Here is a 27674-nt window from a genome sequence, read left to right on the forward strand (position 1 = left end):
ATTGAAAGCTAATTTAAAGGAAATGTATCCTGCCATAACAAACTTTGCTGATTGGTCATGTCATTTGATATAAGGAAAACTTAAGTGTGAGAACGAGTGTAGTCTAATGCCATGTAATATTATCCTGAAGATTTTTAATTCTCACCTTAATTGTGAGTTTGAAAAGTTCAAAGTTTATTGAAAATAAGCAGTAAATTGGAAATCTCTTCAGATGTGGTAAAGTAGAGGAGAGGTAGCATTCATGTGGTTTGAGTACTATAATTTGGAAATCTCTTTCAGATGTGGAGAAGTTGAGGGAAGGAAGCAGTCATATTTTGGGTTATACGTAAACCTTCCAGATGGTGGAGGTCATACTCTTCAGGATGCTGTCTCAAGTTACATGGGCGAGGATGAACGGGAACTTACATGCGAGAAGTGTGGTCATGGTACATCATCAGTAGTTACAACAATAACAAGTGTTCCTAGGTAAGTTAAGTGGAAGATAAGTTATTTGCTTCAGGATATTTTGATAGCTGAATCCGTATTCTTGTGTAATCTTTTACATTTACAAGTTGCTGATTAGAATATTCCTAACTTTGAATGTTTAGTGTAAATCGAAGCAGGGGACAAAATAATTTTTTTCCTATCTTTGAATATTCTTTTATAGAATCTTCGTATACTGGTTTATGGGTGTAATTGAATTATTTTTGTGTTAAAAAATTAATGATTTGGCAGGGAAATATAATTGCATTGAAATCTTATTTGATTGAAATTGCTCAAGTCAACATGTCGAGATATATGTGTGATGTATCCTTTCCACTTATTTTTTTTTTACTGTTACGTCAATCATAAGGTTCCCATATTTGGAATCTTGAAGGTTACTGGGTTTTCAGCCTTTTGTTTACCAGACAGTAAAGATAATTTTTTCACTCACACCACTTGTATCCACCTTCAGTATTTGTGGGTGCAGTTTTGTAAACAGCTGAATCAGAAATTCACCATATTTTGCTCATCAATGTTATATTTTATCATTAATTGTCTTTCTGTAAGTATTCTAACTTGATACTTGTTACTGAACTTTACTCTCCTCTAGTACTGTTTGTATAATTTAATGATAAATCCTTCCTTAGCTCTCATCTAGCAGTGCTGCCACTTTATTGCTGTTTATGTTACTGATGCTGGTGCTTATACCAAGATTTATACTATTGACCGTTACAATCATGTTGACCTCATTTGTGTTTGCTTACTACCACACGCGTTTGGTGTGCTTTCTTCACTCTTAGTATCAAGGATGACCACTCCATTGTCACCCTCCGGTGTGGTCATGGCATTGCTCTTTTCTTGTTTTACACACCGAGACAGAAAGATGCCAATGGTTAGCTGCTGCTCTTTTATCCTGGGTCTTTATTGATACCTATCACCAATCTGGCTGACTTTGGTGTTACACATTATTAGGAATACTGCCAGTATACTCTCCCTTAAATGAACAATCCTGTATTGGTGGACTTTGTGTGCATTAGAGACTTTATTTTCCATTTTAAGTTATCTAGGTCTACAAGGGTCGGGTATTTTATGTGACAGGCTCATCCTTGTGCATGTATGTTACTATGCCTCTAGCCTTGCATTTGCTTGTAGTACTTACAGTTTTTGTTGTTGCAAAGCCATCTGTATTGACCAAATATTTTGCTGTACTAGTTTCGTAATTCCTGGTGGATGTGATATAGTCTTTCCATTTACCTGCCATTATTAGAGAGGTTATTCCAATGCAAAGGAATTCCATTCTGTCTGATAGATCCTCAGAATTTTCAGCTACTAGATTATCCTCCAAGACTACTTCCAGTAACGACATTGATTGTTCTGGCTACTCAAGGCAGACTTTATCCAACTAACAGTGTTTTTTGGTCGATTACAGTGATTGTGGCCGCATATTGTTTTTGTCTTTCAAAATGTAAAAATAGTGTGTTCATGCAAATAATGGTTATATAATGATCTTTCCCCCCCTCAGTTCCTTGATTCATGCTGTTTCATGTTCAAAATTGCGAATATTGAAGAGGGTTGTTAGCTCTTGTAGGTGGATACAGGCGCTACACAAGTTAACTATTCATCATTTGTCTGGAAGTTAAAAGAATAAAATTATAAGAATATTTGCGACAGCAAATTTGGTTACTGATGATTGATGGCCATCAATGAAAATACTAAGTTTATAATAATAAAAAAAAAAAAAATTTTTTTCCTTGAATTTTAATAATAAGTTTATAGTAATAAAAAAAAACTTTCTTTTTTTTTCCTAGAATTTTAATAATACAACTGAAGAGGTATAAATATAAACCAGAACAGTGTGAAAGTATCAAGATGTCATCAAAAGTTTTGGTGAACAGATGGATAACACTGGACGACTTCATTGTAGAAAGTGTAGCAGGACCTTCTCATTGGAATCCTGAAACAAAAAGGTAATGGCTTCATATGTACTTTTGAGATATTTTGTATGATTTGAGGCTAATATACCCCTGATATTTGACAGTATTTAGAAAAGTTATTTTTATAAGTCATTTTAAGAAAATTTATTGCAGCACCTCGCAGCTAGTCGAAAATCCCAAACAAGCCACCTTGACAGTGCGAAATTTGTCTTCTGAATTAAATATATGCAGTTCAAAGGAAAAAGAGGATGATGGTATACTACCGTCCATAAGTCCAGTGAAGATAGCTGATAACAGTACTGCCGCAACAGTTGATGAAGATGAAGAATTACAGGTATGAAGGCTGATTATTGAATCTGTATTGTTGGTTTTGAATCTTTAAATTTGTTTTACATGGTTCAAGTTCAAGTAGTTAAGTCTTGAGTGGTTAGTTGGGTAAATTGTATTTGAGGAAATGTATATGGGGAGAATTGTCATATCAATACAGTGAACCCTCGTTTATCGTGGTAGATAGGTTCCAAACCCGGCCGCGATAGCTGAAAATCCGCGAAGTAGGGACACCATATTTGACCATTTGAATGTTTGGCTTAGATTAGAGACATTTAACCCTCAATACTGTTCTCAAACAAGTTGAAGGAAAGGTGGTGGACTTATCCAAATTTGGTAGTATCAGGAACATTGATTTCAGGCTGATGGCTCTGCAGTCATTTATTGGTCTTTAACTTCCTCCTCCATAATTAAAGATTGATTCTGACGGATGCTCCCAGGTAATATTCAAATAACTGGTTTTAATTTGAAAGATTTTTTGTTACCCATGAACTAACACACTTTATTTTTCTTAGGAAATAGCCCTGCTAACGTGGACATGAAATTCTCCTGAACTATAGCTATAAGTAAAAAATTCACTTGAAGTGTGAAGTAATTCTGATAGAGTAGGAGCCGTCTCACTGCCATGTGTTTTATCCTATAAAGAAGGAAATATTTTGTTAGCCATTATGAAGCAGCACAGTGTGTACTTGTCTCAGCATTAATACTGAAAATATTAAAATATTTTTGTATTCGATTTTGCAGATGGTAATGCGTCGTAGCATGGAAGACGTTCAAGGAGAACAAGAGGAGGATGAAATACAGCAGGCTATCCGTCTATCTTTGCAAGATATGGGGATGAGTTATAATCAAGAGAATCAGGAAGAAAGCCTTGATAAGGTATGTATAAATATATGTATACTCTGCCATTTCTAGTTCACTATTAGTAAGGTAAATTTTTTTTTTTTTTTACAGTAATTTTTTTTAATTCCATTGTTCACCAGTGATGCCAGACATCCGTGTTTTTTTTTTTTCTTTTTTTTTTCTCCCACCCAAGGCAAATCTGGTCATCCATGCAATTTGTCTAGATCAGAGGGGAAAAATTAATGGTGGGTTACCATTATTACCCATATCCCAAAATGGTCTGTAGTGCCTTAATTGTAGGAACTAAATTTGAATGAAACGATCTCAATTCATTGATCACTGGTTTTTACGGTTATGATTTTGAAAATGAGCCTTATTCTATTGAATAATAAAGCATTTGCTTGTCTTGGAAATCAATTTCTTGATGTTAGATTGTTAGTATTAACTTTTTATGTTAAGCAACTACATTGTCAGAAACTTCATATTGGCTGCTTCAAAGGAACTTGGCAGTTGTGTTATAATTTAAAACAAAAAAAAACCAGTAGGCCTTATGAAAATCAAGGACGAGGTCAATTTCAAAACTAATCTGAAACAAATCATATAAGGAAAGAGAAATAAGAACATATTGAAATAATCAGCAAATTGATGTTTACTTCAATGTTGGGAAATTTTATGTTCACACATTTTATATATATATATATATATATATATATATATATATATATATATATATATATATATATATATATATATATATATATATATACACATACATATATTATATATATATATATATATACACATACATATATTATATATATATATATATATATACACATATACATATACACATATATACATATATACATGTATGATACACATACACATACACACGTACATACATACATACATACACACATACACATATACATATACACATATATACATATATATATGCATATACATATATACATATACATACATATATATATATATATATATTTATATATATGTATATATATATATACATACACATATATATTTATATTATAATAGACACTTTTTTTTTGTCTATTCATTTTTTTATATATTATTAATGGGAATATTCTTCCAACATAGAATATTTTCATTATCCAGATATTGATATTGATTCTTAAGAATTCATAACTTAAAAATGAAAACAGGCGAAAATCCCTTAGAGTTAAGCTTTTTCAAGAAAGGTTTTTGGCATCCCTGGTTCATAGAAATTACCTTGCATCATGAAATTAAGAAATGATTAGTAGAATTGGGTGAAATACCACACTGGAAGAAATCACAAATTGATAATATCCATTTTTATCTCCCTTTGAAATTTGATTGTTTTTGGATGAGCAGAGATGAGTGGGTATAAATATAGGTGATTTAGTATGAGGTGCTTTTTACCTGTCAAGTATTTTGTAAGTGCAGAATGACAAACCAATTATTAATGTTTGGAATTTTTTGTCATTTTTTTTTTAAAGAATTTTATGTCCTCTATGGCAGGTAGGTAAGAGTCTGGTTCATGCTATTTTCGATCATGACTAGACACTTACTCATCTGCTATTGATGGCTACTGCATCTAAGGAGAAAGGATAGAAAATATGATTGGTGGCAGTTTGCATTGCAGCAGTTTTATTAAAAGATCCAGTAGCTCTCCCCCTTTTTTATATGTATATAAAATATCTCAACACAATTAGGATAATCCCTTTGGGGTGGGGGGGGGGTGAACACACACTGGGTATGCTTCCAAATTTTTTTTGTATTAGATGGAGCTTGGTCTATGGCAGTACAGTAGTCATATTTGGACCCCCCCCCCCCCAATGTCACTCACTGACCTTGACCATAGGAGCTAAAATCCTCTGCCACTTTTCAAAATTCACCATTTTCAACATCTGATTTGTTAAATACTTTGTGCAACTTAATTTTGTAAATAACTGTATTAGCTAATATAAGATTTACTTTTATGGTAAAATTTATAAATGCAATACTGCAAATGACCCTGAGTTGTTTAGAATCCAATAGAGCTTAGCTCGACACTCCATTATGGACAAACAAGTTTGTCGTCAGATCATCAAGTGACATTTGTAACATCATATATTGATTTATATTTTGAAGGGCAAACTTGCATATACACTATAATTTGTAGATTATCGATTTATTTTTGTGATACTCGCATTTTAGTCTTATATATTCATAGAAACATTTTTTCATATGCACTTATTGTTGGATCTTGACCTTTTTTTTTTTTTTTTTTAATTTGTTGTATTCTTGTCTTTGATAGTGTTCTGTTAAAAGATCTAATTGTGGTGGTTTTCTTTTTTATAAATTTATATAATTAAACAATCAACGGGTAAGTACATAATCTCATCGTAATGTCCTCTTCTTTGTGGTGTATTTTGTTATGAATAAAAATCTTTACATATGCTGAACTTTTGCTATTTTAGCACCCAAAATTATTTAAACTTTTAACACAAATTTCCAATTATACTTTAGCAAAAAATACCATGATCCAAAACTGCAGGGAAATCCAAATATCAGGATCAAAAGATGGGTGATTAGGTATTGTTTGGAGCATTGTAGAAATTTTGCTGTTACCAAATATGAGATGATCATCTTAATCAAATACGGTACATTTATTATTAATATTATTAAAGGGGAGGAGATTAACCATCCCAATGAAGTATATGTAGAATCTATGAAATTTTAGAAGATCAAGCTTGAGGTAAATGGTTATTTGTTGAACAGATTCACGAAACTCGTTTTCTATAGTATCTGCTTCTGATACTTTTAATAATTATGTTTTAAGGGTTTATCGTGTATTCCATATTTTTTTCACAGGCTTAAATTTTGTTGTTAGGGTTCATGGGTCTTTGCATTCTCTTTTTCCAATTACAGTATTCAATTGTGAATTGTGATGATAATAGTGAGTGTTCCCTTTGAATTATCCTCATGAAAGCCTTGAATTTGATATGAAAATTTGTTTGATACATTGTTTGTGAAGAAAAGTAAAATATCAAATATTTAGTTAAAGATGAATCACTGGGGGTGTAATTTGAACGATTAATACTGTCACTTGTTTTTGGAATGAACTGAACTATTGCCTGTTTTAAAGGTTATGTATGGAATTTAACAAGAATAAAGAATATGGTAAACCCTATTAGCCTTTTGTTCTTACACAAATACAGACCCTTGTCCTTTAATAGAAGTATGTTTTCAGCATAGCTGTCTGTTAAAATCTATGACAAGGTGTTATTAGTTCCTGGCAGATGGTGGGGAAGGCCCCTCTCCCCCTTCCATACTGAGTTGTCACTTGTGTTTTCAGCTGCCTGAGAGTACACACACACACACTGCCGGTGTCATCAAATGGTTGTTTTAATATTTTTTTTTCGTTCTTGTAGGTAATGGTTGGCAGTTTGATTATATGATAAAAAAAGAAATGTTTTGCAGTTTTCAATATCTGTAGGTAACAGACTGTCGCCTTTTTTTACTGATTGATTATCAGTTATCTGGCATCCTGACATCTATGGTCGTTGATGCCGATGTTAATTGTTATAAATAAAGAAATAAATAAATGGTAAGTCAGTTTAAGACAATAAAATCAAGAACATCCTTATAACAGTCAAATAGTTTTCAAAAGACCTGCTTCTGGAATAAATTTAAAAATTCAAAAGACCTGCTTCTGGGATAAATTTAAAAATTCAAAAGACCTGCTTCTGGAATAAGTTTAAAAATTCAAAAGACCTGCTTCTGGAATAAATTTAAAAATACTACTAGTATGGTACGTCACATCATGTCCGAGAATCTTGGCAAGGATGAACCTGCCATCCTCACCTCGAGCCTCAAATAGATGTCCATTTCTTTCGGTACTATAAGTAGGGCATTCGATCAACAAATGTCTCATTGTTAAGGTTACTGAACAGTCGTCGTAGTATGATTGGTGTTGGCCTTTTAGCAGAAACTCGTGTGACAACCGAGTTACCAATGCGGAGACGACAAAGAGAAGTCTCCCATTTTCAGGGCATCGTGTTATATCTCCAAGGAGATATGACATTTGTTATTTATCTCATTTTATTGCCATCTAGACTATCCCAGTGCTGTTGCCAATTGTTATAAAACAATTTATTAATGGGAGATAGGAAATTATTACATAGAATGGGATACCTTCTTGGTAGCAGCTCGGATGTTGTCTGTATTCTGCTGATATATACTTTCTTATTCCAGTTTTATGGTATTGCTTTTTTTTTCCTTCTCTCTACATGTAGTGTAGAGGGAGAGAGGCACTAGAGATGTATCTCTAGGCAGTGTTTCATCTTCATAGAGTTCATAGGAGCTCTTTCCTTGCTGGAGTGTCTTTGGTGTCAGCTTGGAATAGATGCCACACTAGGAGAACTTCAAGTCCCTCCACTTTAGCCTCACCTTTGTCTAATCACACACTGCTGATCAGGAGTGGATAGCTACACCATTCTTTTCTCCTTTATCAACAAAGAATCCCACAATACAGATCGGTACAAATTGCATGTACGTGATTCCTTTCACCTAAGATGATAAGACAATGTAGAGAGCAGCTGGGCGCTCTCCTTCCTCTCATTACACTGCTGGTCAGGATGGAAGGGGTCTACACTTTTTCCCCCTCTGGGTGAATAGATCCTAAAAGACCAATTGATAGGAGTTGCATTTGCGTGCCTCGTACTGTTTCTCTCCCCATGGAACTGTTTTTTCCTGTAAGTGCGCAGGAGGTGCTCTCTATACCTGTTTGTTTGCACACCCATTGGGCGCCCTTGTCTGTTCTGAGTACTGTTTTCGCACGGGCTTCTACAAGAGCATAACCTTTGCTCACCTACAAGATTTTTTCTGCCCATATGCTCCTACATGGGGAGGTAGTAAGTTGGCCAGGGCACCAGCCACCCATTGATATATTACCACTAGAGAGTTATTGGGTCCTTTTGACTGGCTAGACAGTATGACATTGAATATTCTTTACAGATTCTCCTCTTGTCTTCATACCCATGACAACACTGAGATTACCAAACAATTCTTCTTCACCCAAGGGGTTGACTACTGCACTGTAATTGTTCTGTGGGAACTTTCCTCTTGGTAAGGGTAGAAGAGAGAGACTAGCTATGGTAAGCAGCTCTTCAAGGAGGACACTCCAAAATCAAACCATTGTTCTCTAGTCTAGGGTAGTGCCATAGCCTCTGTACCATGGTCTTCCAATGTCTTGGGTTAGAGTTATCTTACTTTTAGGGTACACTTGAGTACTCTATTCTATATAATTTCTCTTGCTCTTGTTTTGTTGAAGTTTTTACAGTTTAAATAGGAAATATTTATTTTCATGTTACTGTTCTTAAAATATTTTATTTTACCTTGTTTCCTTTCCTCACTGGGATATTTTTCCTGTTAGCACCCCTGAGCTTATAGCATCCTACTTTTCTAACTAAGAGTTGTAGCTTAGCAAGTAATAATAATAATAATGGAGAATGATAAAAGATGATCTCATTCAGCACATACTTGAGTACTCTTGTGTGCGCATGCACCAACAGCAGCGAGCCTTCACATCTTTATAAGGTGGGGCAATCTAAACACGAACTACACAAACATTTTCACTGTTATCCTAGATAAATGCGGCTATATGCACTCCTGGAAATACTATGAGAACCTTGCACTCGTGCCTCAGGTGATTTGTCATCGTGGAATCACTAAAGAATTACTTTTTCTGTTCCTTCTCAGCGGTGCTACAGCCGAAGAGGAGAAAGAAATCACCAAAACATAGGATCTGGCAGTCTCTTTCTATACTTCGACCGATTCCTCTGCATAGTTGTGAGGGAGAAAGGGCTCTACCCAAACCTATACCTGGCTAAAGATATTTGGTACAGATCATGCTCCTGTATTTTAAGAGACCAAGCACGAGTGCTGCCGGTTCGGACATTGACAGCCGCGTTAGTCCCTCTCCCACCTCGAGAAGTTCCCGAGATACTTCGCTGATAACATTGTGAGTAATATTCTTACTGCTCTTAGACCCATATCATCCCACACTCAAGAAATCAATCCATGACTTGAGTTTTCCCAGACGCCAAGATCTTCCATTTCGGTCACACTTCAACAATTACAACAGCTGACATGTCAAATCTGATTTTAGCACTTGTGTAAGCACTGAGATGTCACATTGTGCCACACAATTGCCAGCAAGCATCCTCCCAATCAAGTTCTTTTTTTTTCTATCTTTGGGAAGAATGTGCCAGAGACCACTATCTTTAGGACAGCTTAGTTTGGCAATTACAACTTCTTCCGAGTAATGGAATTCCTTGGAATATAGCAATCTGTAGGATCCTGATTCTTGGACTGTTTGGAGACAACCATCCCAATCAATAGAACCAGCAGTCCAAGAATCTTATGTAGATTAGTAGAACACAACGTTCCGACAACCATCCCAATCAATAGAACCAGCAGTCCAAGAATCTTACGTAGATTAGTAGAACACAACGTCCTGACACATGAATCCGCTGCCATGAAAGTTACTTTCATGGCCAGCCTCCAAGCAACATTGAGGTTTAAAGCACTGGGATGTTGCAGTCATGTGCTGTATTACAGCTCAGTTTGTCAAGCCCGAGGACCAGGAATTAAATTGACTCGATCCAGTTAAAAACCAAAAACGAAGCCTTTTTGATGTACCGTCAGCTACCCCATGTGCCTTTCAAGACCCAGAGAGAATACGGTTCCCTCACTTTATGGGACGGGTGTCAAGAGAGAGTACACGGCCCTTACAGAACACATTGGTATGAGTGTTGCAGCCTGGATCCCACATAGGAAACAAATATCAGTGGGATTACTTAATATTGGAAGAGAATGCACAGTTCTCTCTTCCATCGATCAGTTGCCACTAATGGCTCAGTCCCCTCGAGGATAATTATTGCGAGATCCCCATTGACTGAAGAGACTTACAACCGTTAGTTTCTTCCCCTGAAAAGGTTCGGACAGCGCTACGTCCTTTCACCTAAGATTGCTACTTGGGACGTAGAGCAACACAGACGATGTTCAAGACCTGCTCGCTGATTTTACTTGTGATCCACCAGAACTCCCCCCCCCCCCCCCCCCTCTGCACTGGTAGGAGTCCAGGGGGCACTTGGGACTCCTGATTAATTTTTCCAACACCTACTGTATTCTCTTACAAATAAAAAAGATGGGCACTTGAGATCGGTTGTCAGTCTCCCAGCTTGGTTCCTCAGATGCCATTCAGAATGGGCATGGCTAGCAGCGTACAGTCCATCTTAAGAATTTAAGACAGTTTTGTCTCCATAAAAACGAAGGCCACGTACCCTTGGATACCATTCTCTCTATCCTTCAGGAGGCTTTCTCCACTGTGACTTGGGAGAAGTAGCTACTGGTTCAAAACTCAGTGCACTCCCAAGTGTTTGTGCAGGTATTCAAACTAGTCTCCTCTGAGCACTTACAATTGGTACTTGTCTGACGACAGGTCTCTACAATTGCCCCTTTCTATAGGGGAAGCACTTTAGCATCAAGACAGACTTCCTTCCTGTAGTATTGATCGGTAGATTAGGATATACTTGAAGTACTTTGGAACTCTGACAGGCGAAATATCTTGGAATACCTTAGCAGGACAGTTGCAGGGTCTCTCTCCAGCAAACGAATGTAACAATTGAGTTAATATAATTGTTCTTGCATACTGCCCTCCGGATTGACAAAAGAAACTTCCTTCAATGTAGAGATTAGTTCTGAGTGGCTACCTACCAAGGAACATACTGGGTAACAACCAGTGTTCCCCTCACTTTTGGGTTGGGTGACAGTAGGAATATTGTGCAATCTACCTTAATACTTACATGATAAACTCCATCCTGAGTACTGTTCCCCGAGAATCTATTGTTCAGAGACCTAGCAGATGACGAATGAGGTGTCCACCTGAGTTTCCTCTTGTGTAGGGAATGTTATCTACGTAAGGAATGCACCTGCTTTTCAGCCTATTTGGGAATGCTTGCAGTACTTCTACTTTGCAAGCTTCCTAAGAGTTTGATAGAGCACTTGGTAGCGATGATGGTCGACGTTTCCCTCCCTTACAAGGGGCTTCATTCACAAACCCTTCCAGAACAGGTGTTCCATTTGGAAGTAGAAGTTGAAGGAGAGCTGCGTAAGAGAAATGTTCAAGCAAAAGGCTTAATCAACAGTCCTAGTGTGGGGTTTTTATGTTTTTCCTACATTATTTCATGGCAGAAAGGCTTCAGTTCTCACCATTGCTTAACCTGTTCGCAGTGCAGTAGAACAGGAAGCTTCTGGAATTCTGCCAGTCCCAGATGATTGACAAAGTTTAACATTGTCTTCCAACATCACCAGGAATTCTAGACACTCGAGCCTTTCTACCGCTTTTTTTTCCCTTTATTTGCCATTTTCTCAAGTCAGTTGAAAACATTGAGATTCAGAGGAACCCTGATCTCTCACAAGCAGCCACATAAATAGTACCTAGGTTAGCTGTTGTCTCTTGTCTGGGAAGCTCTTCAATTCCTGTGGTAAAGATAAACGGCTCAGTCTCTGATTCAAGTTTTCAACTTGGATTCAGAAGAATCAACTAAACTCTGAAGGAGCTGGGGTTGGGTGTGTAATCTAGACCTCCTAGAGATCTATAAATTTTACAGCCAAGATCCAGCCACACTGAAAATTTACTCATATTGAAGGACTCGGTTTGTATAGTAAGAAAAATTATGAATTACGAAAAAATATTAATTTTGTTAGAATTTTATGGAAGAATAAGGTCAAGCCTTGATCTAGAAAGTTACCAGTGAACCTTGCATAGTTTAACGATGGATCAGTAACATTTTTTATTTAGAGAATCAAAGGGTTCCTCTTTTGAGGGATGCTTACAGGATTTTAAGAGCCTAGACATATTAAACTTGCAAATGACAAAGTTCAGTAGGTATCACTTCCAGAAGTGAAAGGAATGTAGCTTAGGGTTACATTTTATTGAAGATTAATAAATCCTATGGTTTTTTTTAACAACCATTCAAGCCAGTTATTTTTCTATAGTTAAAACTAAACATCTGTTTGGTATTTCAGGAAGACAACAAGAAAGAAGAAATTATTGCAGTAGCAGAAAATCAGGAGAGCAGAAGACATGCCTACTGCTTGATTAGCATTATCAGTCATTTTGGATTAACAACGAATACAGGTAATTCTTCAAATACGTGAGTTTTTCTTCTTATACACAAGTTTTTCTTATGGATGATATTACATACATACATATACCAAAGGCACTTCCCCCAATTTTGGGGGGTAGCCGACATCAACAAGAAACAAAACAAAAAAGGGGACCTCTACTCTCTATGATATTAATGAGCCATTTTAGATACAGGTTTCCGAGTTCTTTTTTAATAAGGTCATGGCATGGAAGGAAACCCTTTTTCAATTGTAAGAATATAATTCAATATTCCAACTAATAATTCAGTGGTCAGTGTTTTATATAAGATATATATTAACATTATCATTAGTAATGTTAATAATTGTTAGTTAGATAGAATATACAGTAATACCTTGATGCATAATTCGTTCCTGCACTGAGCTCGTATCTCAATTCAATTTTTCCCATATCATCATCATCTCCTATGCCTATTGATGCAAAGGGCCTCAATTAGATTTCGCCAGTCTCATCTTGAGATTTTAAATCAATACTTCTCCATTCATCATCTACTTCACATTTCATAGTCCTCAGCCATGTACGTCTGGGTCTTCCAACTCTTTTAGTGCCATGAGGAGCCCAGTTGAAAGTCTGGTGAAATAATCAAGCATGCTCAAACCATCTTCATCTGCCCCTCACCATGATGTCATCCACATATTGCACTCAAGTAGAAGAGAAGAGACTTGGACAGTGCCGTATTTACTGTTCATTACACACGGTGTAACACTTGAAATTAACTTCACTGAACTTAACTTTTTTTTCTTAACTTTTTATTATCTACTTTTTTTTAACTAAAAATATATATATATATATATATATATATATTTTATTTATTTATTTATTTATTTATTACTGTTTGAGGACTGTACATATTGTCGATGTACTTGGCTCGTAATGGCATGCTAACTCGCTCTTGTTTCTCGATTATTTTATATTTTACCTCTGTTGTCGTAGTGTGTTTTTTTCTTATCACTACCCACTTTACCACTCGCTTTCTTAGGACCCATCATTTATTATGAAGAATGTTTACAAATATACCACTAAATCATTAAGTAATACAAAGACAATACAGGAGATGTTTAAAGAAGTCAATGATCATATGATATGAGCTACCTAGCGTTAGCATCTGTAACCGTGCTTGTATCTCAATGCAAACTTTTGCTTGGAGGCCAGCTCGTATCTCGGATTGTTCATATGTTGGAGCTCTTGTATGTCTAGGTATTACTGTACACTAAAGTCTATATAGATAGTAAAGAATAACCAATTGAATTAATGCAGAGATGCCATTGCCAATTTTTTTCCCTATGTACCATACTATATAGTCATCTTTATCACGTCGGCTTTTCTTTTATTGGGTTAGATGTGGAATGGGTAATATCAAAACAAGCAGCTGAGATTAACCCACTTTTGTTCTTCAGCCTTAGATAACATAATTAAGAAATATAAGTTTATTGAAACAAAAAAAGCAATATAATTAAGGAATGTAAATCAAATTAAATTATTTTCTCAGATGGATCCACATAGAGTTGATTTCAGTAATATAATGAATTATCCCTCAAATATTCTATTTATTATGAAGATGTCAATAATAAATAAGGTAAAATGATTTTATTACCTTTATATAAATAGATATACATTAAATTAATATAAATATCCTAAGAATAATGTATTTTCTTATGGTAGCCTTTGCCAACTAAATATTACTCTGGTTATCTGGAGTTTAGTCCGTAATCATAGTTTCCGTTACTGTAAGGTTCTACTGTACCCAGGCTTAATTTTTTAGTGTGTAAATAATCATTATAACTTTAAGTAAAGGTTTGATATATCAAGAGTTTCAACTGTGATCAAAGTGTGTAATGAGCTGATGTTGGACATTTTCTTATTACAGGGCATTATGTGTCGGATGTTTACAACTGTGAAGAAGAATCTTGGTTTCACTATGATGATGAATCTGTTGCAAAGATAGCAGAGTCTGTCGTATTTGCTGAAGGGAGACAGAAAAACGGCTATATATTTTTCTACATGCATAAGTAAGTATAGTAAAATGTTGGTATGGTTAGATTGCATATTTGTAGAACAACTAAGGATGTTGCATATGTTTAGAAACGATCTAGAAAAACAACTTGACACAAAGGAAGTATTGCTATTCCAAAAAACCAGTTACAAAATGGGCTAGGTTAAATTATTCTGACACTGGATATGATTACTATATATCCTTGTACTTTCTGATTGTAGTTGTATTTCTTTCAATTCAATGTTCTGTCTTTTGCCAGTGTTGTAACCTGATAGTTCCTGGTTTATTAAATTAGGTAGACAAAGCCTAGACTTCACGATTGTTGGTTAGGTCTTAATGGAGTTAATCATTCCTGTGGTGTCCACTGCTACACCTGCACATAACTCATGTCACTTTTTTTGATTGGATTAGAAATTTTTCCTAGTACAGTACTTTGAAGCAAACTTTTTTTTTAAATATATAATTATGAGGATGTTTTTTCCTTTGGTAGATATTAGGAAAGGCTTAATTTGTGACTCGCTGCATTATTTCAGCTTGTTAGTATTTCTTAATTTTTCAATGAGGGACTAAGTATTATCTCTGCTCTAGTCTACTATTTTTCTGAAAATTTCCTTTTAAGACAGCTGCTAAAGAATTTTAAAATTTTTGCCATTGAACTATGTAATTATTGGAATGCTCCTCAAATGGCTACAGGATTTTTTCCCAGATAAGTTTTCATTCTTGCCATTTTGAATATTTTTTTTTCAAGAAGCTTCATCTTTGTTTTCTCTGTAAAAAGATTACATAATTTTTCTGGTCACTAACTCTATACTGTACTTGATGTGTTACACAAGTCAACTTGTCTGCAGTAAGAGTGGTCCTTTACTTTAGGGACTTCTTATTAGAGGTGACTGGTTAAGATCCTACTTGAGTTGTCTTTCCACCCTATTTCTGTTTAATATTTTACAAATTGTAGTGCAACTTTCTGAATTATAAAAGTGCATCTTGGCTCTGAAAGACCCGGCTGGCTCCAGTTCTGAGCCATATCGACAGAATTTGAGAATTCCAAGTCTAAATACATTTAGCAGCCAAATTCTCTAAGGTAGTCTTGCTCCAGTTGTCACATCCAAATAAAAACAATACTTGGGTCAATTCTTCGAGCATAAAATTTGAGCTATCGGGCTAAATTTAATTTTTCTATAACCTTAGATTGGAATGTCTTTATTTTACTACTAGTCTTTGGAATTATTCTCTGTGTTCTTTTGTACTTTTAATGAACTATTTCAAGAATTAGATTATTACTTTACATCACCCCCTGGTTTATTTTTTTCCCCCCCCTAGGATGGCATGACCTTTCCTATTGGTTGCGTTGCATATTAGTCTTAATTGCCCCTTTTTTTTTCTTTTATTTCAAAATACCTAGACAGTTGTGAAGTTTCAAATAATAGGGCACCTAATGTGTTAATTTTGGCAATTTAAGAAATATTCAGACATCCAGTAATATATTTTAGGATTATACCGTATACTTACTAATCACAGATGATTTATGAGTATTGTTATTCATTTAGATTCTGTACTCGTCAGGTGTAGTTCTATTTCTTTTTTCATTGAACCCTTTTGAGTGCCACTAGATGTATTTTGCATCCAGATTTTTCTACTTCTATTGGACATATTTTAAATCCTTATAGCCATTATTTTTTATTTAGATGTATGAAAACTTTGATGTTGAATTGTATAGTGATGGAAAGGAAATTATTTAACTATGCAATAACAAAGTCCTGTCTCTGATAGCATTAGTTCAAAGATGAGTCCAGTAAAATGTCTTTAAAAGGAACATGGAGCTTCAGTGCAAAAATATTTAAGAAGTAGTTAGCATGCAAGCGTTGAATTCTGGGCCTTCCTACTGTTTTATCACTTGCATATGTAAGTAACATTCTTATAAGCGTTATTTATTTATTTTATTTTATTTTATTTATTTTTTTTTTTTAACATTATTCAGCATTAATCAGCATCTGTAAAGCTGTATGGAAATGTATTTGTTCCGGCGTAGATACAAACCCTCCGCTATTTATAGGGGTATACTTTCGGCGTACCTGAAAGACGAGCCATGATAATTTTAGTGAGGGATGGCTACCCCATCTGCTAGTTAGCGGGTGGGGAGTGGATTAGATTGGCTATCCCGCTCATTCAAACCTCTCGGGTGAGTAACCACTTTACTTTTTGGCTCAGTTGAGGACGGACATGCTGCCGTGCTCTCCTGCAATGACTCTCCTTGATAGTTTGTATGTCATTTTTTCTTTTTCTCGTGTGTGTGTTTTCATTTATCTTATACATATTTATGCGTGTAAGTATTTATAAATGGAAATACGTTTATGTTGTTAGATACTTGTAACCTTAATTACTGTTGACAACGTATCCGACGGCCTCCGCCGTAAGGGAGTAGTCATTGTGTTGATACTACTCCCCTACCCTGCGCTGATGGTCGGCAGGTTCTCTACACTCCCGTGTGTTTGTTTCATTACCGAGTTAAAGTGTATAACAGTTCAGCTCCCTTTCGTGGAATTATCTTACAAGGAAGGTGACTTATTTCCTGAATAGTTCATGTTGTGCAGGGAGCATGAGTTGTAATTGATCACAACTTTTATTTTCCTTTCTACAGATAACTGCGACGTAGAACACAAGGCCAATGGCTACGGCCGCCCTGTTCGTTATCCTACGCTCCATGTGGTAGCTCGTGAGCTGTCCACGTTACGATGTAACAATCGCTGTCAACCTTCAACTTAATGTTCCTCCTTCAAGGGGAACTTCTCTCACTCTCGCGAGAGAGATATTATTATGCCTACGCTTTTATCCCATAGAGCTGGGAGAAAGCTTGCCTTAGGCGATGTCCTCCTTCGGGAGGACTTCTCTCTCGTTCGCGAGAGAGATTTTTACGCCTACGCTTTTTTCCCATAGAGCTGGGAGAAAGCTTGCAAAGGCGATGTCCTCCTTCAGGAGGACTTCTCTCTTGTTCACGAGAGGGAGATTTTTACGCCTACGCTTTTTTCCCATAGAGCTGGGAGAAAGCTTGCCTTAGGCGATGCACTCCTTCGGGAGGACTTCTCTCTCGTTCGCAAGAGAGAGATTATTATGCCTACGGTTTTTTCCCTTAGAGACCTGGGAAAAAGCTTGTCTTAGGCGATGTCCTCCTTCGGGAGGACTTCTCTCTCGTTCGCGAGAGATATTTTTAAGCCTACGCTTTATTCCCATAAAGCTGGGAGAAAGCTTGTCTTAGGCGATCTCATTCTGGAGAACTTTCTCTCGTTTGCGAGAGATAACTTGTATGAGTTTGCTGATCCATCAGGGGCGGTGGCAGAGCTTTCTCCGAAACAGGTTACCCCTTCGGGGGAACGAGTCTCTCGTTCTCGAGAGAAGACTGTCTCTGGGCATTGGCGGTCCCCCGTTAGGCTTATGGTTCTCCTTCAGGGGCGTAGCGAGAGCCTTATCTTAAGCGACGTTCTCCTTCAGGAGAACAAAACTTCCCTGCGGAGGTGTTATCTTTAGATCTTTAAACCTGCTGGTTCTCCTTGAACCTTCGTGGTCTCGTTACACTCACCCTTTGTGCTGGCGTGATCGTGAGCCTTCAGGCTCTCGTCATGTTGATCCTGCGGGTTCTCATGACAGTAGGAATCCTTCGGGTTTCAGTTATGCCGAACCTTCGGGCTCTCCTAATGATGGTAACGTTGAGCCTTCGGGAACTTGTACCATCAATCACGCTGACTATTCTGGGTCTTGTGACAGAGGAACCTTGGTTCCTCGTTACGCTGATCCATCGGGGTCTCGTAACATTAGTTACTCAGAACCCTTGGGCTCGTAATTTTAGTCACTGTCATTTCGGTGTTTTGTGACAGGGAAACTTCGGTTTCTCGTTACGCTGATCCTTCAGGCTCTCGTAACTTTAGTTACGCTGAACCCTTGGGAGAGTTTGCGGACTCTCGTTGTGTTGATCATTCGCGCTCACTTAACACAGGCTATCGTGAACCTTCGGGTGAATGTAGCAGTGAGTACTCTCTTCACACAGAGAGCTCTCGCGCGCGCGACCAAATTGCCGATTTGGAGTGCATGACCAACCTTATGCACGTGCAATCAGTTGAAGTGCTCGAACAACTCTTATAACAGAGAGTTTTTCGAACTCTCGTTGCGTGAAATGTTCGCACGCGCAAACGTTTTACTCTCATGACAGAGAGTTTTCGAACTCTCGTCCCGTGAAATTTTCGCGCATGCCCATCGTCATCAAGAGTTTTATTCTTATGACAGAGGGATGCCTAGGGGTTTCTGACTCTTAGGTAACTATGACACAGTTCCTTTGGGTCCTGGTCTTGTGAACCTCGTTGGGTTCACGTAACACGATAACTGAAAATTCCATCAGGAATCAGCGATAGAGTTCCTGCGGGTTCTCGTCACAACATCCCTTAAGGTCGGGAGAAAGGAAATTACAAATAGATTCTGAACCCCTAGGTTCTCATCCGAATCTCTTGGTTTCCGGGTTCCAGAGATTTTTCTGAAAACTATGGGACACCCCCCCCCTCCCCCACGGGATGGGTCTTACAAATGTGGGACTTGATACGTCACTCTACACTCCCATCTGATTACTATGTCAGCTAGGCTGGTTTCGCCAGCACCGACCCTTTCGTTTTCGAACGAACCACCGTCATCTTCCCTCAACCCTCCCACATCGAGTGGTTTGGTTTGCAGATGGAAATTAGCGGGAAATGAAAAAATTCTTTACATTCCAGTTCATTTCCCCTGGCAGGCCTTGCCTGAATTAGACGGTAGTTTTCTCACTAGTAAGAAAGCGTTCGATGGCAATTATGTCTGGTCTTCTTGAAGCAAACCCCCCACATAAGAGTCTTCACCCTTTTCGGGAGACTCGTTCCTGAGAAGCTTTACAGAACTTCAATGGGTGTTGTTAAAACTTCATGAAGGCCGTAAGCCTTCCCTTAGCATGTGCTCTAGCCAAGACAAAACCGTGAGGTTATTTTCTTAAACTCGGGTTCTACCGTTTGATGGAGTCAACCTCCCCCGTCATTGTACCCTGGGTACGACTACTTGCCGTTTTACACGATAGGCTTCTGAGACGTTTTATTCTATCCTTACAGGGTCATTGTTTCGAACAATTAGTCCCGAAGGAACAGTGTTAGCTGACATTAAAGAACGATAGCAACAGCGTGGGCAACTCTTCATTACGTTTATGAACGTTTCAAAACCCGCCCACAGGTAACCAGACATCAGTGTCTGTGTATGAACACTGGCTAGCCCCTCCCATAAAGAGGGGGGCAAACCAAAGGAGAAATGATCGCTTCTATAACTGTATATTTTGTTTGAGAACGTGCGCTCTCATTCAAGAAAACATTACAGTTAGTCAACGATAAAAAATTCCTTAGGCAATAATGTTGTGATTCGTCGCACATTATTCCCGCAACTGGATTCGTTGCAAACTTTAACTGGAGGCAGAGAATACGCATGCGCTAGCGCAGGTGGACAAGTACATATGGGTGCAAGCGATCTTTCTGCCAATAAGGGCTATATACATCTTGCAATTAGAACTTCATTCAATTAAGTTGTATAGTTTATATCCCTTACTGAAATCAGGTTATTCAGTACATTACTTGGCTACTTTCCTGTAACCAGACATACGGCATCTACGTTCTGCCTTCTTATAGGCATTTGTTTCCTTTCCCCCGATCAGAAGTCTTAGTCGCTTACAAAGGCTTTGGCTGGAAACTTTTCATAAGCATATCTGTTCCCTTTTAATATAAATACTAGTTTACCAATCGGAGACGGAGAAGTACGAACGTTTTTTGTCCTAAGGAGAAACCTCTGTTATGAACGTTTTCAACGTTCTCCAACTGAGTTCCGGATACGACTTTTAAGTCGAACTACGCATGTATGCTTGTCATGCTCACAGTTCGGTGTTACTACTCTGTAGTAGACTTATGCTTTTTACCCATTCAACAATAGATTGAAGATACATCCCAATCCCCTCTTGGGTTTGGTTGGATGCGTTCGGTGATTACCGTACAGTTTCGTGTCCGGAAAGCGATCTCTATGGAGACTCGCTCTTATAACATAAGCTCTACTGATTTATTGGTTTGCCTTTTGGTATCGGTCTTATTCGGCCAACCACACTGGATTGGTGGTAGTTGGAGGGAGGACAGGCTGTTCCCCTTCATTGCAAGAACGTGCAAATAGTAACATCATCTCAAGATGTGTTTATTGCTATGCAACCCCCCCCCCCCCCCACACCGCTGGACGATCCGTGGATGATGGGTGGCAGACGAGAGCTTCTGTAAAGAGGCCTGTCTTCTCGTCTTCTCTCAGGATCTGATGTTCTCTTTAATGCATCAAAAGAGGTGGGGGGGGGGGGGCATATGCCACACCATTCCATCCTCGTCCGTTGGCCCGATTCAGAAAGGTACCAGCATTCACCTCCCCAACTGTGGTTATGCTTGTAGCAGCCCTAAACTTCAGGCTCCACGTGACCGTTCCCCAGTCCCGGAACACCAGGCCCTCAAACAAGATATATTCCAAGATCGCTGGGGCGGCCTAGAGGTGTGCTTTTTTCCCCCCATTCGGTCTGGTGAAAAAGTCCTCAGCCAGGTCAGGATAAGCAAGATATTATCAATGACTCCAATAGCTTCGCTCTTGGCATCCCGCAGAATGGGTCCCGGACCTTCTGCAGCCCGACAGAGTTCCAATAGCTTCGCTATGGCAACCTGCAGAATGGTTCCCGGATCTTTTGCAACTCCTGACAGAGTTCCGAGGGATCTTCTTCCACGACACGATCTTCCAAGCAGCCACATGCTAACACTTTCTTAAGCCGTAGCCTTGTTTCGACTTCACGCCTGGGAGGATCCTACACCACCTCTCTCAGAGGCCTTTCGCAGTGAGTTGCGGAAATTATGTCAAGGCACCTCAGACACTTCCACGTCGGTCTTCCAGGCGAAGTGTTCGGTCCTTTGCGACTGATGTGGAAGGGGATTCTCTCCCATCGATGCCTTTACTTATACAAGTTTGAGATAACTTGTCCCCTGTTGGATCTCAACCTCCTCCTGGGAATGTGGTTCGGGGTCTTCAGTCCCTGAAGGCCCCTCTCTACGAACCTTTATGCCAGGCACGCAGATTCCTTCCTTACATGGAAGACGGCCCTTTCTACTCACTTGGCCCTTGACCAAGAGAGTTAGTGTCTTGTATGATCCATCTTCTGATGTCCCTTACTCTAGGAGACTGGGAGAAGTAATCCTCAGCAGTGTCGCTGAGTGGATTGCCAAGACTCAAAATCCGAGTGTGCTGTAACCTATGTGCAGCCAATTTCAGATAACGTCTTCGTTCGGTAACCGAAAACCCATCAACTGGGGTTTTACCCAGTGAGGAGTCTGGGGTTACCTTAAAAGATCGATACCAGCTCGCCCCCGTGTGTCTGCACTGTTGACCAGCACGGGGAAGGTCAAGAGGAGGATCTCGAGGCTTTCCTTCCCCTCTGGCACTTGAGGTTGCTCTCAATCTAGACCCTTATGCATCTTAAGACCCAGAGTTCGTAATGTCAATGGCGTTGGTACGTTCCTGGCATTCAAGAAACTACTCTGTGGTGCAGATACTTTAAGCGGGCATGTGGAAGCGTCAATCGACCTTTACGGCCCACTACCTACAAAGACGTAACTCACAAGAACACGGAGACCTTTTCCATCGGTCCTGTGGTGGTTGCACAATAAATGGTCTAAACCCCTCAGGCTCCTTGATGGACAAGTAACAGAGGGTTGAGGTTACCCGGATTAGTCTGGGGTGAATGAGTAAGAATGACTGGCTCCTTTCTTCCTTTCACCTTCTCCCCTCTGGGGAAAACAGCTCTGCAAGCCTCAGCATAGCTGACCTCACCTCGCTGCAGGTAAAACTCATTTCCCCTGTGCTTCCTAAGTATAGAAGAATACTTTGTTACGTCCCCAATACCTTTTTGAGGGAGGGTATTGGGTAAGTCTTAAGAACAATAGGCTTTGTACTCAAGTTCCTATATTGAAGACAAGCGACTGTTAGTTCCATTCACACACAAGTTTCTGCAAGCCACTATCTGTGCATTACCTCATATCGGCACTTGATTTTAGCGAGGGTAGGGTCCCTTCTACTATCGATCACAGATCGAAATAGAGCGGACCTCGGGTCATGACCAAGGCCAGTTGGTGAGGACTTCCTCCCACCCCTATAAATAGCGGAGGGTTTGTATCTAGGCCGGAACAAATAACAAATTTGTAAGTAATTTATATTTTTCTTAGTATACAAACCTGGAGCTATTTATTTAAGTTGGCCCGCCACCCTGCCCCCCGAGAAGTCCTGCCATAAAGCAAAGTAGTTACTCAGCCGAGAGGTGTGAGTGAGCGGGGTAGCCATTCTACCCCATCCCCCACCCGCTAACTAGCGAAAGGGGGTAATTATCCCTCACTAAAATTATCATGGCTCGTCTTTCAGCTACGCCGAAAGTATACCCCTATAAATAGCTCCAGGTTTGTATACTAGGAAAAATACAAATTACATACAAATTTATTATTTTTTGATACATACTGCACTGTCTAATGTTAGAAGGTAAATGTGGGGCAGTTATGATCTATTGACGTGAACATGATACATTTAGTTAGGGCTGTTAAAATGTTTATTGCTAGATTATTTTTTTTCCCAAATAATTGGGGGGAGAAGTTGAAGGCAATTGATGTAAGATGGGCGAAAAAAAAAATCTAGCGATTGATTGTTAATTTTCATATTGATTATACATTTCCTGTAAATATTTTCAAGTAGAGAACTTTTCTGAAAAATATTCTTCAATTTTTTGGAAAATATTAATTTTAGAAATAGAAGTTGTCAGTTTACTTGAGTGTACATATGTTAACATCAAGTTTTGGATTTCCATTGTTACCAGCACTGGGATGATGTAAACATGTTCCCTTTATTTCAATCTATCATAACTACAATACTTGCATTCCAACATCCGTAGGTACAGTAATTTAAAAAAAAATTTAGCAAATAATTAAATGTTTTTGCTTCCAAGTGACATTTGTAGTATTGAATCATGAATTTTATATATATATATATTTTTTTTTTATTAATATATATTTTTTTCCTGTTTCAGGGACTTGATGCAGAAAGTAAAAAATAAGAACAAAAGATAGTGAAGCAATTGTATGAAGAGTTGCGTCATAGTCCAAGTTTTATTTAAGAATCTATTGAATATCACAAATAGGTTGCCAATATACAAAAACACCATTTGCTAGATTACGGTTATGAAGATGACCACTACGACCGTAACTCTTGCCAATGCTGTGACACCTATTACCACATCTTTAGGACAAGATACACCTCTGCTCATTTGCTACACTAAAGAGACTGTCATGAATGAATGGCTACCATCAAGTTTGGATAGGTATTCTGGGTGGTAAGTGTGACCAGCATTCCAGTACTTGGAAGTAGCTGATGAGGAAACCAAGGATATTTTCTAATGTGGCAGAAAAGGTAAAAAAATTTTCCACTTTTATGTCCTATTGACTAAAGCATCATCCATCACTTATTCGCCTTGACAAATCAACACTACCCCTAAGGGCCACTAGAAGTTCAGGTTGAAGAAGTATCACCAGTAACAGAGACCTTTTCCTCCTTTTGAAGTACTAGTGAAATAACTTTTGACTTATTGTGAGTTTAAGGAGCTAAGTACATGTACTGCTGACAGGAATTAATATGTCTATCCACTCAGAGACGATCAGTGCCAATATCCATGACCTCTTGTGTTTTTAACAACAGCTGTAACTGTGGTGTTTCAGGTAGATGAAGACAAAATTTGACTGTTCTTTAAAGGTGAGAAGACAATACCTTCAGTTCAAGAAAAGAAGACTTCTAGTGAAATTTTAATTATGTGGCAATTCTCGATGCTTTTAGGGAGGTAGTAAAAATTTTCCACCAAATTGATGTTCAGGTGCTATAGACGAAGCATTGTCTGCTAGTCTATTTAGAAATGGTGCATTGCTAGTTATATTTAAGTAAATAGTACAAATGTTTTTGTAAACAAACATTTTCTTTCTTCATTTAAATTTTAACTATTTCTGACAAGTGCAATACATACAGAATTAAGAAATCTCATTTTACCTTAACATCATGATACTTGTTATCAATTAATAAAAACAACCTATTTGATATTGTGTAAATAGTGGCCTAGTCATCAGTATGTACTATATAGTTAACCAATTTTTATATGGCAGGTTATTGTATATAAACTTCAAGTACAGATAAATAAATAAATCAAGGTGTGTTTTTATGTCCTAATAGTATTGATCAATCTCTGGATATTTTTTTTAAAACCGGCTTAGGTAACAGTAGTAGTGTTGAAAATGTGAAAAAAAAATTTCATGTCCACTTTAGTTGATGAAGAAATTTCACCTGGTAAATACCAAGTTTAAAAACCACATACATAATACTATATACACTTAAAATGAGACACAAGGTGTATGTGCTTTTTAAGATAAATATACAGTACTGTACAAAATGAAAATAGAAGTGTAGTATATTCACCTCGGGTACGAGTGACACATGGTAAGGAGCAATGGTTGAAAAGGAAGAAGGTTGATTATCAAGTTAAAAATAGTACTAATGTCAAGGGTAGTGCATTTACTTTTATATCGTTCAAGGTTCTTTGCATCATTCCTTTGTCTCCTAGCAGCATCTGTCTTTAGTTCTATTTCTTCCATCTAATGTCCAATCACTCCTAACTTACTTTGTATAGCTGCAGGGTTCTCTGTGATCATTCACACGATTGCTCTCCTAGTTACATTACCAAGTACTCGCACTTAAGGAATGAGATAACCTGTCCCATGTTCTTTCCCTGAAGGACTGGCCAGGCCATACGCTGAGAAACTCCTGTGCTGGCGCAACGGAACAATGATAAATGACTGCTCTGACAAACATAGAGATGCGTATTGCATGTGCACCAAGGTCTGCTTCTGAAGGGGAGGCCGATCATTGATCCGGCCCCAACTTCAAAATCTTACGAGTGCACTCTTGGGACTGTTCTTAGTATGTAGAGTGCATACTCTGGAAAATAAAAAAGCTCTTGAGAAGATTGTTGAGACCTCTTTAAATTGTAGGAGTCTTGGGGCTCTTCATTGGCTAAATGACAGAAATTCCCAAGAATTGAGTTTTGTTTGTTGACATTTTTGTACTCGTTCTTCAGTGCAACCTTGGAGAGGCTCCAGTAATAATGGGTTATCAGTCTTAAAGTGGTATTTTGGCAGCTTTCAAGCATCAAATACCTAGCTTCAGTTGCCTCGTTCACAAGTTGTTAGCGTGGCCTTGAGCAGAGTGAATTCTTAGATCCCTGGGCCTGAAAATTCACTGCATTCTAGCAAGAGCCTGTCTCCCTCACACTCGACGGTGCGAGTACGTCTCCTCTTCCTGTTGTTCCCACATTTCTGTGTTGACGGCAGGTTTGTGTGGAGAGTCAAGACTTAAATAGGTCTTTCAGTTCTTGACTCTGCTGCCATAGAATCCTCCTCCAAAACTAGTCTCCGTGCGGCTTCTTGGATTGACAACCAGTGTTGTCGGAACACTACTCTCAAAATTTGTACATTCCTGAAACGACACATGATGGTTCGATCAGGTGTGAAGACGGGTGACCTTACATTCATGGTGTACCAGTCAGTAAAGCAATATGCTGTGTCCCGCAGAAGAGGGTCACAGTTCATGTTTCTCCAGGCAAGTTGAACAAAGGTTGATGTTGGCAATGGCACCGACCTCTTTTTTTCCCAGAGAAACGGTGTCAACAATGGAGGAAGGCTAGCCATGACCCCCTTACCTATCAAGCAGTTCCCCTCAAGGGTCCAAGTCTTTCTTTAGTATTGGCTTTAAAGAAAACTCTGGCTGCCTGCATCTACTTCTCAGAGATATAGACTGTGCAGTACTCTTAACAGTACTTGCCAAAACTATTCTGCCAAAAGGCACAGTTGGTGAAGTAGATGGAGAAAATGAACGATGGAGGGACGTAACTGCATGGCACGTCTATGTGGACGAGTCATCACAACTGTAAAGATATAGTTTTAAATGGATTAGTAGTGTACAACAGTAATAAAGAATGTACAGTACTAGTTAAAATATATCTAAAAGTCTACTTTTCTATTATAAAGTACTAGATTAAAAATACTACATTAACGTAATTTTTAAGCGATTGTTTAGTACAGTAATTGAAAGTGACCTTTACTGTACTGTATATATCTTATGCAGTATTAAAAAGGGACAGTAGAAATGGAAAATGTATTCGTAGAAAAATGTCTTGCCATTCTGCAAGGAGAGGAGGATCACCTACGCCATCATCATCGCTCGGCTACATCATAGATTCTGGGGTAGGGATTGCTGGAGTGGTTTTAGGGGTAAGAGATTCCGTCAGAGGAGGTGGTGGTGGTGATGGTTGACGCTCAGGCTCGGCGGGTGGTGGAGGCTGTTTCTTGCAATGTGGGAGAAATAACATTGTAACAGGAATCTGCTTTGCCGAGTTCATCTTGTCCAAGATACTTTCATAGCAGGCTAAGTCATTCAATTTACGCAAGAATTTTAAGAACCACGCCAAGGAATGATCCATGCTATATGCCCTCTGCTTCAAGTCCTCCACCATATTTGGCATCTCTGCCAACTTTTCAAGTGTGATGCCTTCCTCCTCTTGTTCATCGGCCTTCTCTTCCTCACTCGCTGAACGGACTAATTAAGCTAGGTCCTCTGTCGGCTCCTGGTCATGGCCATCTAGCAACTCCCAAGATCACAATTTTCTGAAGTGTTTGAAGGCTTGCTTCAGCAGGATTGAAGCCACCACAGTCCTTAACGCACCCTGGCCCCACGTTTTCAGGTGGTATTAACGGTC

At 38.4% G+C, this 27674-nt stretch overlaps 1 protein-coding gene across 2 annotated transcripts in view; it reads left to right on the forward strand.

Moving 5' to 3' along the window:
• The window catches only part of LOC137642665 (ubiquitin carboxyl-terminal hydrolase 37-like), a 50032-nt gene extending 24959 nt beyond the window's left edge, over window positions 1-25073 (forward strand). For both annotated transcript variants that reach the window (XM_068375433.1, XM_068375434.1), the window contains exons 6-12: window positions 280-465; window positions 2271-2429; window positions 2550-2730; window positions 3468-3602; window positions 12645-12756; window positions 14651-14792; window positions 23910-25073. In XM_068375433.1, the coding sequence (XP_068231534.1) occupies window positions 280-465; window positions 2271-2429; window positions 2550-2730; window positions 3468-3602; window positions 12645-12756; window positions 14651-14792; window positions 23910-23949 (955 nt within the window). In that variant the 3' untranslated portion in view covers window positions 23950-25073. The remainder of the gene's footprint in view (window positions 1-279; window positions 466-2270; window positions 2430-2549; window positions 2731-3467; window positions 3603-12644; window positions 12757-14650; window positions 14793-23909) is intronic.
• The last annotated feature ends 2601 nt before the right edge of the window (window positions 25074-27674 follow it).

Source organism: Palaemon carinicauda, chromosome 6 (genome assembly GCF_036898095.1).
Source record: "Palaemon carinicauda isolate YSFRI2023 chromosome 6, ASM3689809v2, whole genome shotgun sequence".
Classification (NCBI taxonomy): Eukaryota; Metazoa; Arthropoda; class Malacostraca; order Decapoda; family Palaemonidae; genus Palaemon; species Palaemon carinicauda.